The sequence below is a fragment of the Idiotropiscis lumnitzeri genome, chromosome 1 (genome assembly GCF_059441095.1).
Source record: "Idiotropiscis lumnitzeri isolate Australia: NSW breed Sydney's pygmy pipehorse chromosome 1, RoL_Ilum_1.0, whole genome shotgun sequence".
NCBI lineage: Eukaryota > Metazoa > Chordata > Actinopteri > Syngnathiformes > Syngnathidae > Idiotropiscis > Idiotropiscis lumnitzeri.
The window spans coordinates 40,433,746-40,451,746 of NC_142391.1; the positions used below are offsets into that span (position 1 = coordinate 40,433,746).

At 40.1% G+C, this 18,001-nt stretch overlaps 1 protein-coding gene across 1 annotated transcript in view; it reads left to right on the forward strand.

Moving 5' to 3' along the window:
- Window positions 1-1,099: 1,099 nt before the first annotated feature.
- Window positions 1,100-18,001, forward strand: part of gnb1l (guanine nucleotide binding protein (G protein), beta polypeptide 1-like) — a 28,318-nt gene continuing 11,416 nt past the window's right edge. The window contains exons 1-5 of the mRNA XM_088306488.1: window positions 1,100-1,259; window positions 11,075-11,220; window positions 11,842-11,967; window positions 12,059-12,221; window positions 14,987-15,079. Coding sequence (XP_088162614.1) covers window positions 11,108-11,220; window positions 11,842-11,967; window positions 12,059-12,221; window positions 14,987-15,079 — 495 coding nt within the window. The 5' untranslated portion in view covers window positions 1,100-1,259; window positions 11,075-11,107. The remainder of the gene's footprint in view (window positions 1,260-11,074; window positions 11,221-11,841; window positions 11,968-12,058; window positions 12,222-14,986; window positions 15,080-18,001) is intronic.

Below are 18,001 nucleotides of genomic sequence, written 5' to 3' on the forward strand. Positions count from 1 at the left end.
CATGGCAGGGATGCCAACACTTCCTCCTCGAGTGATGGTCCTGATAACTTCATTTGCACTAATAGACTCGTGCTCAAAATCAGAATCGCATTTTATTTTGTGCCCCCCCCCCTAGCTCCGAAAGTGTGTGTTGCATGAATTACACTGGCAACCATTCAAATGAATATCCAAATAGTCGTCATCTCTGAAATGATCAACTTGGACATTTACATTTTCTTCAACTTCACGTCTCTTGATTATTAAAGTTATGACACCCCTTTTGATTTCTTGTTAATGCTTCAGGTTTCAAGCTGTCCATGCCTTGCATCATCTGCAACTGATCCACCAATACCCTTTATTGTTTCATTTTGGAGTACAGGGGACCGACTGACTCTAATCCATGGGCACAGAAGAGGTTTAAAACACTCTGGTTTCATCTAATCTTCCAGCTCAAACCAATCCAACCTTGAAACCCTCCTTTCTCTGTGATTGGAATGGACAAATAAAGGTCTCTCCCAGAACTCTTGTGAAAGGGGCCTGTGTGCTCTCTGGATTAAGGCTGTGCGTGTTTTCTCTGTCTCTCTTTCTCAATTAGACTGAAAAGAATGCAAAATGACTCACCTGTTCATGGAGTGTGACAGTTACCACTCAGCTCATTTCAAGAGCTTCGGTAGTATTAATAAATGACAGGCTAGAATGTGCCAAAATGTTCTAAGGGGGCAGTGGTCATTTATTAAGGCAATGGGGAAAATTAAATAAACAGAAAATGCAATTCAGGCTGATATTATAGATTTCATTCTTATTTTCCATCCTTCACAGGTCTGCTGGAGCTTAACCCAACTCTGTCCAAGAGTTGGGTAAACTCTAGATTGGTCACTAGCCACACACATATTCTTAATTCACACTCACTTTCACACAGTCTTCATATGAATCAATCAATCAAATGCATTTAGTGCTTTTCATACATTCGAATGTAACTCAAATATTGTATTTCTCGCTCTCTCTCTCTCTCTCTCTCTCTCTATCTCTCCCTCTCTCTCTCTCTCTCTCTCTCTCTCTCTCTCTCTCTCTCTCTCTCTTTTCCACTCGTAGACGTTCTGACACGAAAGCGAAGAGGCGGGACGAGAGAAGCCCGAGAGTTTTTTGTACAGGCATTGTAAAGGACAGCTCACGCGATGTAAACAAGGGTCCTTCGGAAACCGGCGCATGTTTTGTATCCCAGTCAAGCTCCGCTAACCGGGACCTGACAACTGTCAAAACAACTTTGTCGTCCAGAAATGGTAGTGTGCTAAGTTTCTTTTCTCCCGTTATATATTTATATCATCTAAAGGCTATGCCTTGCTGTCTGTGCGTTTTTGTTGTTAGCTTCTTCTGCTAATTATCTTGCAAGCTCGTTCGGTGTTTCCTATATACGTGTATGGCTTTTTGTAGCTTTGTAACGCTTAAGTCACATTACAAATAGATTAGAATTCTAATCTTCTAACAGAATGGTGAGTAATATAATACGTTTGTAAAAAAGGAGAATCACGTGCAGACGCACACGTTTGCTATTAGGTTTTACACTTCCAGATGCTCTCATCAAGACATATTTACCTCTGTCTTCACCAAAGCTTATATTGTGTTTGAAATGTATGCAATGTTGCTTTTCTTTGTCACAAGTGTATATGATGAAATCCTGAACACACATGCAGAATGCAACGTGAGGTCAGAGTGAAAGGAGCGCACCAACAGTGCACACTTGCACTTGCACTTCTTTAGCTGAGGGATGGTGCCTTTTTCAAGGGCACCTCGATTGTAGCCAAGAAGCAAACGAGCATCAGTTTGGATGATTCTGTGATAACATTCAAGATGTTTATTTGTCATATGCACAGTAAAAACACAATGGGAACAGTGAGCAATGAAATTCTTACTCAATTCATCTCCCTCTACTTGTGTAGAGAATTAAATATATTTTTAATGAGCTATTCTAAATAATAAAAGATAAATACTGAGGAGAACAAAATGCGTAGCAATGTTCCTAACATTGTTTTGAATGTATTTGAGTTCAGCAGTAGTAATAGTCAGTGCAAAAACAGAAATATGTTTATAATGTGCAAAAATGCTGGCATTTGACTAATCATCTCTTGCAGCTTGTAGAAGTAATACATTTTCTAGTGGAAATGTTCAAGTGAGCAGAATTCCACAAGCAGTACACCTGAATTTGTTGCCAGCTGAGTGCAAGGCACAATTTGACAAACCACCATTCACACCTATGAACATTTTACAGTGTTAAATTAACCTACTATTAAGGATCGGCTGAATTGGTTGTCACTCCAGTCGTCTATGTAATACGAGCACTGGATTCTGTATTTATCTTACCGTCTGTCTTAAGAAACGTCCACCATTTGCACACCTGTATTTCAGGTTGACGCATGTGGCACAAATCACCCTGCAGAGGTTGTGGGTTTGATTCCGGCCTTCCTGTGTGGAGTAGGCATGTTCTTCCCGTGCCCGGAAAATGATGTGATCGGTCATCGTAGACGCCAAACAAAGCCTTTTATGCCTCGATCACCCTGAATGAGCAATTGTTCCAAACGAACATATACTTTTTACAGAAATCGCAAACAATTAAGATCGCATTTGATTACAGAGAACCTTTCCTTTCCGTAACATTTAATTATACCATACATACAATTACAAATACAACAGATAGGTTTTGGTATAAATAACTTTCACCAGCAACACTCAGCATATTTCACAAATATGAAATTGGCCCGGATGCCACACATTCTAAAGCCACGGTTTGTTTAAAAAAAACAAAAAAAACTGCGATAAATATGTGCGTTAAATTTCACACAGCCGAGTCGCGAGCTGTGCAGTTTGCTTACTGCAACATAACAAAGTGTTCTATGTTCATTGGCATCACAAAACACCCCCAAAATCACAAACATATTTTCCATATTAATAGCAGAAGTCTTAGTGTTGACACAAATGCTATCCTCAGGAAAATCGTTTTTGAACAAGCTATGGTTTATTTTCACTGCACCTGCATTACCTTTGCTTGGATTGGAGCTTGCTGCTTGCATCTAGATTTAGCTGCACTAGCATTAGCATCCTGCTTCGTCGCCCGCCGCTCAGTGCAGTTTGAAACCTTCGATCGAGGCAAACAGGTTCAGGATGGACTTGTACCACACATTGAAGTTTGGTCGCTGCGCCATAAGTCTAGGCTAAGGTGTTTGAGGCCTTGCGCATGAAGCCGCTTCATCCCCGGCGCACCTGATAATCTGTTGACAGAAAGTAGTCTGCGCTCGGTGTAAAAACGGCCACATCGTAGTTTTCGTGCCGGGGTAGCGGTCTAGTTCAGCGTCCTCCAGCGCCTACCTCTGCATCTCGTTTGGAAACAAAAAATCTAGACTGAATTTTAGACTGCATGGCAAGTGGTCTTTCACGATTGGTATTTCCTTCATAAATATACCCGAGTGGGACAATCCCTCTGAATCACTGTAGAAATCAATTAATTCATCAAATTATAATAAGCCTCTTAAAAATATTTTTATAGTATCCTCGTCACCATTCGAGGGACTGGAGGGGAGTGGTGGTTCAGACACAGACGCATGATCGGAGGGTGCAAGGCGATTTAGAATTGCACGTCTCACACACTATATCACTGCAAAGGGGAGAGATTGCAGTTTCGTACTATTGACATGCATGAACTCCAGTGAATCTAATTTCTGTTTCCCGAATCTAAGCCTGGCGTACTAGGTCGTGTGCTCCATACCTGAATTTGATGCAAATGCCTCGAGAATTGGCCTGTAAAACACTGCGTTCCATCCCACAATGGCGCAAAAAGCTGCAAACGCCCATTAGACTCGATTCTACTGGTGGAAAGTCTTGCAAAATTCAGAAACGATGAAAAACAATTATGCGCACAATTAGGCTGCGCTTCAAGCTAGACTTGTGCCTGTCACAAATAGGGCCGCATTGTGTGACCAGCTACAAGCAAGTTGAAGAACGTCTGATATCCTTGACACATTTATCAACGCCCACCTCTTTCTGCAATGTCCACATCTAAACAATCACGTGGTGAGCAATCAATTTAAAGCAATATTTGCAAATGGGTCCGTCCGTATGAAATACACTAGTCAAATATTCGACAATTTGGTTCAACCCATGCTTTTTTTACTTGCACATCCATGCTGATCTTCAGGCCATCACAATAATAAAATAAGTGTTGATGTATGACACTTAAGCTATTGACCCTCTTGTGTTCCTCTACCCCATAGTGTCCAGGTAAATGACTTGATGGAGGAAATGGGTGATAATGCAAACAGATAAGCACTCTGGTACCTGTTGACCACAGATGGGACCTGCTAAATCGGGACCCTATGACACGGTGCTCCATCAATGCTTGCCTCAATGACACCCACAAGGCATTGCGGCCTTATCTGTTATGGCCCCTGCTTAGCATTCACGCTATTCACGCAAACAATGCCACCTCTTCCCGTTCAGTGCATCTGTGACTGACAGTGGGTGTTGGTGCACTTGTGTCTGACTTCAGCATCTATCTCACGCAGGGCTGTTTATCCAGTCCTGATCTCCCCACCAAGACACAATAATGGGTGTGTGGCTTCCTAACCACTTCCCATGTTGTTTGTCTAACTGGACTTTAATAATGAACCTGCCTCTCCTTGGTTTCCTCTTCAGAACTATCTATGGTGGGAGGTCAGGGCTGAAAAAGCTGTCCAACAACAGATCAACCAGTGCAGAAGTGCTCCCTGGTCGAGACAATCTGAGCATTTACATGCATGGAAAAAAAGTCATTCAATCAATTGAAACCAGACTTTTAAAATGCATGTAAACATCAGAATCGGACAGCATGCCACTTTTTAATAGACTATTCAATTATGAACCGCATTTTTTGCATTGACAATGGTTGGAAGAAAACAAAACTTAAATGAAATGTTATTCAATAGGACATTGAAAAAGAAATTTTACTGACATCTATGTCGCTTGTACATGTGCTAAAGTAACATAATAATAATAATAATAATTTGAATATTTTTGCAGACAAGAGTTGAAAATCAGTTGACTACATTTTAATCGTGCACCCAAAAGTAGTGTAAAAAGGCACAAACGCAACAATTAGACAATGTCATGGACATCATAATCAATAAAACTTTTAAGGGAATGGCCGGTTTGTTTTCAATAAATGAAAGCAAACGAGAATATATTTACTCGACTCATTTTGTCATCACTCAGTGTTTGTTGATTGGCATCCAGCAATTACGAGGACCTCTGTAGTTTTGTTCAAAAGTTGACAAATTCCTAGCGCATTGGGGCAATTTTTTTCTTTGCTTTTGAGTGTTATAATAACCAAAATATCCCATGTAGATATTTGTGCAAAAATAAAACACCCTCACTCATGTAACGGTTGTACAGAGCTGTAAATTTATACCTTAAACCACATGACTTGTTGACTAGCAAATTGGGTGAAGAGCCAACTGCATTCAGTGTATGAATTGCAAAAAAAATTCCCCCCCACTTATTACTAATCGAAATCGAAATTTGTACGTGATAAGTGATTTATTTTTCCCGCCCTGCCTTTTCATTTGAACGTCTATCTAGAATGCATTTTTTCCAAATCATCTACAATCCACTTTCATTTGTTCATCATGAAGCCCGGATCTGTTTGATTGAACTGATATCAGAGCGGAGGATCTTGGCATCCAAAGCCTTCATAATGATGCCTGTGAAGCAGGACCATAATGAAGCTTCTCTTACAAACCTTTGTGATCAGCATCGCCCTCCTGCCGGCAGTTATTTATGAATGGCAGATTTTGACAAGGCAGCAGCTCATGTGGGGAGCTGCTGATTACTGCGATACCAGCGCCAGAGTCAAACAAGGAATGCGGACATGACTCCCACCACATTACTTCTACCTCCAAAATCCCCAAACTTGAGTTCCTGGCATCATAACGCCACCTCCAGAAAGGGTGGGTCAGGCGCACAGATAGTGGCAATGTTTGATGTGAAGGTCACCAGCCCCTTGCTGGCGTTGAGAGATTCTTGGCAGATGAGGCAGGTTCTTATTTAATAACATGAAGGGGAAGCAGACCTTTTTCTCATAATTAGGCCTAATTACACACTAGGTGTGGACAGACAACCCAAGAAGAGACAAACTGCCTTTATCCACAGACTTTGACTCAGATTACCCAGAGCTGTCTTATCTGTAAGTTGCAGCAGAAGCTTCAAAACTCCTCTACTGCATTCTGCCCCTCTCTGACATGTTATTATGTGGACATCTTTAATGAGATAAGCAGACAGACAATGACTTATATTGGAAAATGCAAAATGATGGGAATCAATAAAGTAATTACTGCTTACAGTAGTGATATGCTTTTTTCAGGACCGATACCGATGCCGGTTATTAGTCATCATGGAGGCCGATAAACGATATTTAAAACCGATATTCATTTCTAGAAAAAAATGGGTAAAATGGTGTCAAGATTTTTGAAAAATAAAAACTCAGAAACTGAACATGTTAAAGCTTAGAAAGTAGACAACTTTGTTGTAGTAGACTACATTTAATAAAATTTCAGCAAAGTCTGCCGCTATACCTTCCTCTGCTCACGGGACCTCTTCTGTAGTGTGTGTGACTCGAGGTAAAAAGCAAACAGGAAGCTTACTCCTGATTGCTTGGTCAATCTGAGAGACGTGCGTTGCGGCAAGCCAAAATAAACCAGCTTTCACTTTATCGGCCTTGAAATTAAAAAAAAATGCAGACGCCGATAATCGGCAAAATGCCAAATATCGGCACCGAAAAGCGGCACGGCCGATAATCGGTCTATCACTTGCTTACAGTTATACCAGCAAAGTTTTTTTGTTTAAAAAAAAAAAGGCATCTGGCATTATTTGTCTGGGTTCTTGCAAATAGATCTGAGTGACATTCTTGTGCCGTTTTGTTGACCTTTTATAGCTCGCTGCCAGAGCTGTTTGTATTTGGGTTTGTGGGTGACTGGAGCTGGCACCACAACAGGGTCATTGTTCAGCGATGCTCAGCAAATGGAAATGCTGACGCCTGGTTAAACAGAAGACGCAGTCCGCCGGGAAGTCATGGCGGGGGAAAGTGGCCATTGTACTCATCTTATGAACATAGTTTAGTTTGGCAGCTCACGGCTCCGGCACGCTGACACCTCCACCGCTGTCCCCTGCTGTTGTTTTTATGTGAAAGAGAGCAGGAATTGCTAGTGGAAAGTTAAACCCTAACACCTACCCACCCACCCAATGTCTTTAAGACAGAGAAAACAAGCAAATCTGTCCATGAGTCACAGCTCCACACTGCCCTTCTGCAAGGGGGACAATGACTAAAGGCTAATCCACCTGTTATCAGGGTGAGCCTCCCCCTGTCACACAGTCGCACAGACACAAGACTCTGGCTCAGAATGTAGATTTAACCACCCATCAGTTTAAGTGATAGACCCTCACAAAAACACTGTTGTTGGGTTTCGCCATTTTCTTCATACCACACGAAAACACGTTTGTACAGTTGTTGACCGAAAGCGTTTCTTGTCTGGTTTGCTCAAAAGATGTATTCAAGTGTCCAATCTGCATTGGAGGGAATACCGGAATTATTCGTGAAGTCCAGTTTTCTCTGACCTCTGCCCTTATGTAGTGAAACACACTTAGCCTCGACCCTCCAGGGGGAACTGTTAATGCCTAGATAAAGTGTTTGCGTTGAGAAAAAAAAAGCTATTTAAAAGTTTGTATCCTCACCAAGCTTCTTTGCCAGGTCAAAATGTATCTCAAAATAATATTCCTATTTTGTCCAATTGATATCAGTCTGTCTTAAAAACTGTGGAGGTAGTTCTAAATCTTAGGTGTAGAATTTCAATGTTTTTGCCTCCGGTGGGTGTGGTTACGTTACATGGGGCTTGTTGTTGTTGACAGGTGTGACCGGTGAATGACTGTGTTGCGTAACAAGCGCTCATTCACAGTGTTGGTGGCAACCGACTTGTTTGTGGGCACCTTAAACAGGGACAATCTTTTGGGGGGAGAGATGATGGGATGTTTTTGTAAGATGGCAGGTGGTGGCACACTCCTCCTCTGTTTAGAGCGAAACTTTTTAGTTTGACATCGATAGCTTTCTTCAATCCTCTCTAAATCCATCAGTCCTCCCTATCCAGGATTTTAACACACCCACCAGATACATACTGTCAATATGGTGAAATGTCATTAATCTTTGATTCAGACGGTTTTGCAACGAGCGGCAAATAAGGACAAGCTTGTGCCGAGCCTCTCCATGGCACAGCTGCGATAACCAAGTGCAGTGTGTAAGCGCTTTGAGGCTCGAAAGACGTTTCTAATAAGAATGAAATGTAAATAGAAGATTCCCGTCCACTTCTTATATGACAGGGTCACAGTTAATAGTTCACCAGAACAGGATTATCTATTGCATTTTAATATAATACGAGGGCTGGGTATCAATTCAAATTTTCAAAAGCGATATACAAGGGCCAGATTAGATTTTCAATTCCCGAGTCACTTTGATTGATTTTCGATTCATTGAAGGATTTCACGCAGTACCAATTTTACATTCAATGGAAGGCATTGCTACAATTTGTACAAACTTCTTGCTGTAACAAGGTGCCTCAGTAAAAATCTTAATATTTACATTAAGAATGGAGCCAATGCAGTTACATTAATCATGTACGTTTTATTGAACATGACCTGTTCAAAACAAGAAATACTTCTGCCTTCTGGCTTGTTGGCACTGGCTTCACCGCTTCCGTCATTTTGTTTTCATACGCTACTTTCGTGTAGTGACAAGATTTGACGTGACACGTGAAGTCATATAAATTTATGGGGGAAAATATGTTTTTAAGACTATCGATATATGGTTTTATGAATTGATATTGGGCTATGAAAAAGAAAATCAATTAAAATAGATATATAGAATTTTTTTTTTTAAACCAGCCCGTATTAGCGCTCTGATCTAATTATTGAAAGGTGCTTATATGATCTCACAGCAATGTATAGTTTTCTAGCAGGTTTCCTTTGCTGCCGAGCTGACGGATGACATAAAAGCATCAGCTCTTACATGTGCCTCTAGGAGTGAGAAGCCAGAATCTGTTTACTGTAATTAAGCTGTCACAAGTTGTGATTTATGACTTATTGAGTCAAAGAGGTGTTATCCTATCGACTGGAAGGAGGAAGTCAACAAGAACGAGAGCCTCTGCAGTAAATAGCTGCAGGGTTTGTAGCCACTACAAATAGGGAAACTGCAGACAGTACATGAAACTGTCTGGTGTGACAAAATGTCGTTACATTTTGTCTCTTCCGAAAGTGTTAGACAATGACCTGTTTGTTGTGCAGGTTATTTATCAACACCAACATAACTGATCCATGCTGTGTGCATATTTGGCATATCTCTGTACAATATAATACAATACAACTTTATTTATATATGGATACTTGTTTCACTGCTACAGTACATCTTGGGTAGGGCTTGACAGGCTACAGTCAGCTGATTCGCACAGTTGTTAGTGGTGGGATGAGTAGGAGATGGGATGGGAGGACATTTTTGGCCTAATTTTCAAAGATCGCAAATTGCTAAATGACATTGTTCCTCACACTAACAAATTGTGCACGCAAAAGTAATGTAGGCAGCTTTGATGATTTTTTAAACCATGCAAAATTTGGGTGAGGACTGTGAGTGCAAAATGGTGTTTGAAGTTATGGAAATGAAAGTCCTAGTGGAAGAAAAAAAAAAGAATATATAAATCTATTGATTTGATCATTTTCACTCCGCCTGCAACTGTACAAAATCCATGTTTTGTCTGTACTATGGCTGGGTCTTCAGATTTCGATTTGATTCACTTCGATTTTCAATTCAGTTCAGGATTCCGTGCTGTACCAATTTTCCTTTCATATGGAAGACATTCTCAGGTGAACCAATGCTGATAATAGTAGAAACTTTTGGCTCTAACATCAGTAAAAATATGAGTATTTACATTAAGAATTGAACCCAATGCAAAGAGATTAATCATGTATATTATTGAACATGACTTGATTGAAACAATAATAATTGAAATCAATTTCAACCACAGAGTAGTGTAAAATAAAAATAAAAATCACTGTAAACTCATGACATCAAAGTATCTCTAGCACCCATAGTTGCACTCAAAACCCATGACACTTGCACTTGTTCGGAGATATGGATACCCTTAATTATCAATATAATATGAATTTCTTGCATTGACAACATAATGTGTCTTTTGTTTGTTTTAAAACTGTGTTTGAGATCACAAACTGTCAGTGGAGACTAGACTCATCTGGAAGAATGGTAAGATATATAGGCTGGAGTTATTAGCTTTGCATTATTGTTTTAAATTCTGTCAAGTGACGCAAAATGAGATTATTCTGCTAGTACTAAGACCACACGGTATAATGGGTTGGTTTCCTACGTTGTCACTGATAAGGTATTTTAGGTCTATATACCGACTTGCTGTTCAACTCTCTGCTTATCACCTGCACGCTCGTTCTCCTCGGCTCCTTGCATGCGCACTCCGCATACATACATCACAGCTGTCAGTCAGACACAAGCTGTCACAATACACGCAACATAGCACACGCTTATCAAAATAGATTAGAATCACACCTACCTTTTTGCGAACCCGTCATTGTAAGAAAAATGCTTCAGGAAGCAGAGATCTCGGAGAACACTGGAGATTGCCCAACAAAAGCATTTTTGTTGTTAGAGCGTTGCTATGAGTCTAACTATGAAACTAGGACGTTTGCGTTAAAAAAACAAACTTTTATTCCTCAAAATACAGTAGGTCCAGATTTCCGCACCTGCTTTTTAAAGACTCAAAATGACGAATTAATCAATTCAGTACAGATTTGATAAATCACATTGCACATGCTGAATCGCCAAAAGAATGCAAAAGGCAATTTTGGTGCGCCTTGTTCATAGCTTCCACATCTATTCGTGCGTGCCATCAAGATTGTGCCTATTTTTGCACTTGTTAACCTTAAATCAATCTGGCCCATTGTAGTTCTGTTCAAACAGCTTCACAATAATATATTTCAATTTGTATTTTGACTTTTTCCTTTTCAGTGCTATGGCTTTGTTGTGACTTTGTGAACTGCGATGATGTCTCGGCCAGCCCCGTCCCCAAGCTACACACTGAGGGGTGCCGGTGGAGCCTTCAACACCCTCCACTTCAGTTGCCATGGAGACCACACTCCCTTCCTCTTCTCTGGGTAATATATTCTACTCATTTCATCTACCAGAAGTTGTGACCTAGCCTAACTAACTAAAACCATCAACATGTTACTGAAATATAGACTTGCAGTTTCAGCTTTAAGAGTTCACACAAAAATAGAGTGTAATGTGTTCTCGCAACTTGATGTGAGGCACAAAGTCAAAGTTGAACAAGTGGGTATATCCTGGTCACACCAACTCATGAAAACTGAGTTCAAATTAAAAGATTCAGTTCAATAAATATATTTACGTATGTCCTCAAAAGAATATGATACATGGCTTATCATGTAACATAAATACTGAGTACAGCTGATGACATCAGATGAAATTGGAAAAAAAAAAATTGTAGGCTGCATAAGTGGTGTTAAATCTCGGCAGTTTTTCCTTACCTTTATTTTGTGTTTTCGTGACGTTTTAAGCTTTTCATTCTTGAACTTTGCCAGAGAGCTCCACTCTGCTATGCATCAGGTGTTATAATGTGTTAGTTAATTATGCCACGAGGAAACACTCACTCAGCCAATTATAGTTGGACCTCAGTAAATAACAGGTAGCAATCAAAATGCATGAAAGATAACTGAAAATGTCTATGGCTGTTCCACGAAGGTCGATTCTTTTTGCAGGTCAGGGAAGGGTGCCATCCACTTGTGGAATTTGAACAACAGAAGGACAGAGAGAATCATAGAAGGTCATTCTGGGAGTTCAGTCATCTGGGTCAATTCACTTAACTCAGCAAATACACTCATTAGGTAAATATGCTGATCTTATTTATATGCTCCTGGTTCCTTTCAATTAATCGATGAAACATCTGTCCATCTTACTTTCCTCCGGATGGATAAGTCAGGGACGGGACATGAGGGTCTGTCTATGGAATCTGAGTCAAGGTCGCAGTGAGCTGGTAGACTCTTTGAGTACAGGAAGTGTTGGATTCTGTCAGTGCTCCTTGCTAGAGACGGGACAGAAGAGCTGCCTGCTCGCCTTTGCGGGACAACAAACTGAGGAGGTGAGACTTCTTGATGTTGAACCCCATGTTCACCTCCTTAACCGATGTAGGTTGCAAAAAAATGGAATTATTTGTAATAAAATTGAGATAATGTGTGTGTGTGCAAAGATACGCAAAATAGATTCAAGTGAATGAGACTTAAGATAAACTGTATCAAAGCTTGCTTCAATTCCCATTTTAGCGTCACAAGCTGACCGCTGCGTTTGTGTGAACGCGCAAAAGATCAGCCAGTATGTCTAATTTTTACCCACAGACAGGTCTCTGCTTTTCATGTTGGTTACACCAATAACCACCCGTATATAAATGTTTGTTTTCACCGGCACAACCAAAGTTCTAGACGTTAAACATCATTTTGAATCAATATATGGGGACTTAATTGGGTAACAGAACACACCTGTCAGTTGCATGGTCCCATATTTTATTCACATGACAATCGCTACATTTACATGGACAAAATGTAGTCCATCAGATCAGAGTTTGGATTCAAGGTATTATTGGATGCTCTGTTTTCATGGACACTAAAAATATTGAGCTGATTTGGATTTAAATGTTCATGCATCACACTTTCCATCCATCCATTATCTGTGCCGCTTGTCCTCACAAGAATCGCTGGGCTGCAGTAGCCTCGCCCAGCTATCTCCAGGCAGTAGGCGGGGGACACCCTGAACTGGTTGCCAGCCAATCGCAAGGCACACATAGACGAATAACCACCCGTGCTCACACTCATACCTCGGGGCAATTTAGGGTGTCCAATCAGCCTGCCATGCATGTTTTGGAATGTGGGAGGAAACTGGAGTACCCGGGGGACATAACATGACACTTTAATTCGGAACAAATTATTTTGACACGCAGAGATGGGCCAAATTGTAGTAGAAGAAGAAAAAATGGACACAAACCACCCCTCTAGTTCTGAATTAAATCTTTATCGGAATGGGCTTGATCGGCTCCGGATATTCCGAATGGGGTGTGCACATGTAGTATTTTTATTCCGATGAATTTTTTAATCCTAATAAATGTGTCCATGTAAACGTAGCCATTATGTGGGTTCAAACAAAAGTTGCATGTACTGTACACAGTATAAATGAAAGCTGAAATGTCAACTGACCTCTTGTCTTCATCTTATGACCCAGCAAGAAAAAAAGATTTCCTATTACAGGAATTGGCTTCACTGTTCCAATATTTTTGGAACTCTGTGAGAGTTTGTTTTTCACAGACTTGTGAGAATTGTCAATCACTGTCCTAATGAGATTGAGTGCTCGATAGAATCATTTTCTCTGCTCATTTGTTTGGTCATGTGTCATGCTCAACACCCACTGGCCTGTAATGTGGTGCTTGGCCAGTGTCAAAGTGGGTACCGGGCAACCTGCTATTCAGCCATATTTGATTGCCTTCAGATTCATGTTACTTGCTCTGCCGTGGAGGAGCCACACTTGAAAGGGACAGAATAGTCACCTGATCCAACCAAATGTGCCTCTGCTAACCCCCATCTAGTGGACCAGGCACCAGGGCGCCTTTGACTCCGCAGCGCCTCAATAATACCATTGTCCCAATAGACACGGACAGAAAGACACACACACACAAGCAACATCCCAGACCAAGAAGGAGGCCACTGTTGATTTTGCCATTTTGTCTCTCCACTCAATTACACAGGCATAACCGGGGCAGACAGATGCTTATCATGCTCAAATATGAAACCCATGATTAGACGCAATGATACATACACACATGCACAGTGTGCAGCAGCATTTTTTTTTTTTTTCACAGCCACGGATAAAATGCAGTTCAGTGTGTTTGTGTGAAACCAAGACAATGAAATTACTTATTAGTCAGACTTTGGTTTCTTGTGGCAGAGAGAAATGAATTGATTGCGCGGGTGTTTTATTTATGGTCCAGGTGATGAAACGCATTAACGGCAGATATCCTGGGGCCATGACATGTCCTTTAAGGCCCGCTTTATTAGGTATATACGTAAACATGCTGGACAGAAAAACAGATTGATTGCCTAAAGGGCTATTGACTGTGTGGCCTAATGAGAATGAATACGCAAATCTTCAACACAGATGAAGTAAGAAGGACGTTTTGTTGCGACGGCTGCATTGCTACAAGCTTCATTGGAGTTATTTAGAATCAGCACCAGTATGTGCAGGAAAAGACCATTTGTGGCATGTCTTGTGTCAGCTACAGCTGGATTTATTGTTGACAGTGTGATGGATGTTCTGTGATGGATGGTGCTACACTGCGCGTTGCAGAAACTCTTGATCTGCCGAGGTCCTGAAGCCACTGACAGCTTCAGATTGCAGCCTTGTTTTTTTTTTGAGGGGGTGTGGAATTCACTCAGTCAAATTAAGCAGTTACATCTTCAATGTACATGCACACGGCAAAGATTTCGGACTCACTGACGAGTGTAAAATTGTTGTTTCTCGCTGTATGGGTAAAATCATGTTAGCATAATTTCCACCCATACCCAAAATCTTGTTCTCAGCATGTGCTTGCCTGAAGAGAGCGACAACTGTGAGCTTTAATGCTCACGATTCAATGTTCACATTTATAAAGCCTTTAGAAAACGGTTTAAAATGCCACGTTTGTCACACTCATTGAGAACAAATTACTGTATGTGCCTGGGAGTTATTTATTGTTTCACCAGCAACTCTTAAAAAATGAAGAACGCACAAAGCTATTGTTCTGAGTTGCCACGTATTTTTATGTATTTTTCTTTATGTGGACTCATTAATTTTGACGTTTCAACTTTCTCCTGTTTTCTGCAGATCAAGATTATTGAGCTGGCCAGTAAGGCTTTGGTGTGCAGCCTGATACCAAACTCCAAATTGGGGATGGTCATGTGTGTCAAGCTGTGGCAGGTAAGCACCAAGATGTCGTTATGTCAAGTTTCAGTTTTTAAGATGTAAATTAAGTATGAATTGAGTGTATTGGTGTGTTCAGTCAATGCATTTTTTTTTTTATTTTGCCAAATGAGAATTTTCTGCGATCAGGTTAGTGTTTTTCATTTCATGTCATTAAGCGTGTTTCTCTTTTTTTAAAAAAAGCAGAACAGAATTTTGGTCCAAAGTATGATTTTTATTCCATACCTTTTCATGTCTATACATCTACATGCATGTTGGATTCCGGGGGTTCACCGTGTGTCAGCCTGTATGAGGTATTTTAGGTTCTACCCTTTTTGTATTTCCTTGCTGTACCGTTTTTTATGCTTCACTCTGATTGGTTAAGAGCCCATAACAGGGGGCACTAACAGGAAAGTCAACAAAAATGCACACGCAAGACGTGGCACATAATTTAGAGCCCGACAGCTCGTTCTGGGCCATTTTTCCAAGCGTTTATTCTCAACCTGCCGAGTCCCAACACTGTAATTAGAGTGTTTGGAATGGCTGGGGGTTCTCAGTCATATATCAGCCTGCAGCTGTACATCCAATCTGATCCCAGTATGAGTTTTCTTTCTGTTTTGTAAATTAACGAGTCCCTGTAATTATTCTCATGGTTAATAATGGATGTGCTTGTTTTTGAGCTTTTGGGGGAGTTGTTTTGAGCATTGTGTTTGAATAAACATAACAGATATGTAATACTTTTTTTTTTTTACATTCAACAAGGACAGAATTTGTATGATCTATGTAGTTTGACTATCTATCCTGTGATTTCAGTATGTTAATCATATGATTTATGATTGTAAACTACTAGTTGGTTCAATGCCGAATGCCATGAAGCATAATGACCAATTATATCATAATAAATTAGATGAGGACATTGTCTTCAAGGTCATGCCACCATCCAACTTAAAAGCTGAAAGCTCCTAGTGATTATTATTTCAGGCTGTTGCTTTCTAAAGATGTGGTATGTTTCTTCTTTCTGTTGCCTCAGACAAGCGGCAGACACTCTATCTATCTATCTGACTGTCTGTCTGTCTGTCTGTCTTTATATTAATCTTAATGCTGTCAAGCGATTACATTCTTTAACAAATTAATTTCAAAATATTTCATTTTAATTCATTGAAATTAATCACGTTTTCAACGACAATTTTTTTGTGGAGCTTGTAACAGACATTTACTTGAGTAATATCGTCAAATTAAAACAAAATCACCAAATATTAAGTATATTTTAATTCAAAGGCTGTTCTAATATATATTATTAATAATTATTGAAAATACAGATAATGGATGGATGGATACTTTGAATTCTTTATATGTTCAATATGTATTGGTGTACCTTGCATACTTCCATATACACCGTATACGCAGTGAGGCACGTAACCGGCACATGACTGGCTGCCCTGTACGTCAATCGAGTGACATATTTCACAATGGATGATCGGTGGGAGTCTCCTTTTTTTTTTTTTTTTAATTCACTCACTGCCATTTACAGGCATCTATATCAATAGCAGAAAACTGCGAATGTTGGCAGCGATTGAGTTAATGTCATGAGAGTTACGACACGCCCGTTGCGAGTTACTGGTAGCTCACTATCGACTTAATTGCTACCCCTGCGCTGTATGATTACAAGGTTTAGCAAGATTTGTTTCTCATACAGCTGACAACATTCACAGTCTTGAACATACAGGTCAAATCACTGTAATATGCCACACACATTCTCATATGTTGTTCAAGTACAGTTTGTCAGCAGTGTGGATTTAGATGCAGAAGGTGTGTAAGGCCCTCGAAACAGAGATGACGTCATATCTACAAAAGATAAATGTGTTAAGTATAATTTTTAGATACATGTGGTTTGTTTAATCAAAAAGACAGGCGAGCAAAAGTCAGTAGTACTGTTTTAATTTGAACAATCATAATACTCATAACTAATATTTGCATTTGCTTTTTATTATTTTACAATACAATACAATACAACTTTAACGCATTTCATAATGAAAAAAACCTCACTTCTGTGTCCCTTCAAAAAGGACCCTCCCAGTCATAATGTGAAACTCCCGGCCTCATCCTGAAGCTGACAGAACGTACTCTTTAAATCTGATTTGCTGTGAAAGCAAGGACTTTGAAAAGTGTGGGAAGAAAGTGCCTCCACATGTGGGTTTGACTTCACTTGTGATGTAGGGTTCACTTCAGCTTGGGGGAACAGTAGTGATGTATGATCTGCAAGGCTTTTGTTGAGAACAGAGGCTTGCGAGGAAAAGGAAATGTTCCTATACAGATATCCATCACTCTCAGCTCATCACCTTGATGCCTTGCAGCCAGGACAACATTGTGGATACAAACCCAAGGAAACAGATTAGTTCCTCATGTTGGAACTGTGCCGTGCTGGGCCTCAACCGGCCACAACAGTAAACAGGCTGCTTGTCGTTTTGCTGTTGATGATTCCTGACAAAATCAGCAGCGGCAGGACACAATGATGTCAGCGGTGCGACCTGACTGAAGTGGAAATGTCACGTATCAAATATTCATTTATTCTTACTGGACAATGAGACCAAGATGCATCTGTAGTTTGGCGATATTGATGAATTTTACCAGCATAGATCTGCCAAACGGTAGACCACAGAAACACGAGGTCATATCCAAAACATGATGGCGTAATCATGAAGACAAAAAAAAACCCCCTATAACAGGAAATTGTAATCAATATGGATGTCCATAAGTCAGTCAATTTTTCCAACATTAATGATAATGTCAATCATAGAGAATTGTAAATTGTAATTGTAATTGTGAATTATCAGTTATCAATTAACAATTAATGGAACTGTAACAATTTACCCAATAAATAAATCGAGAATTATATGGATGGAATTAAAACAGCCGTTTATAAAATGGCGTCACATTTAA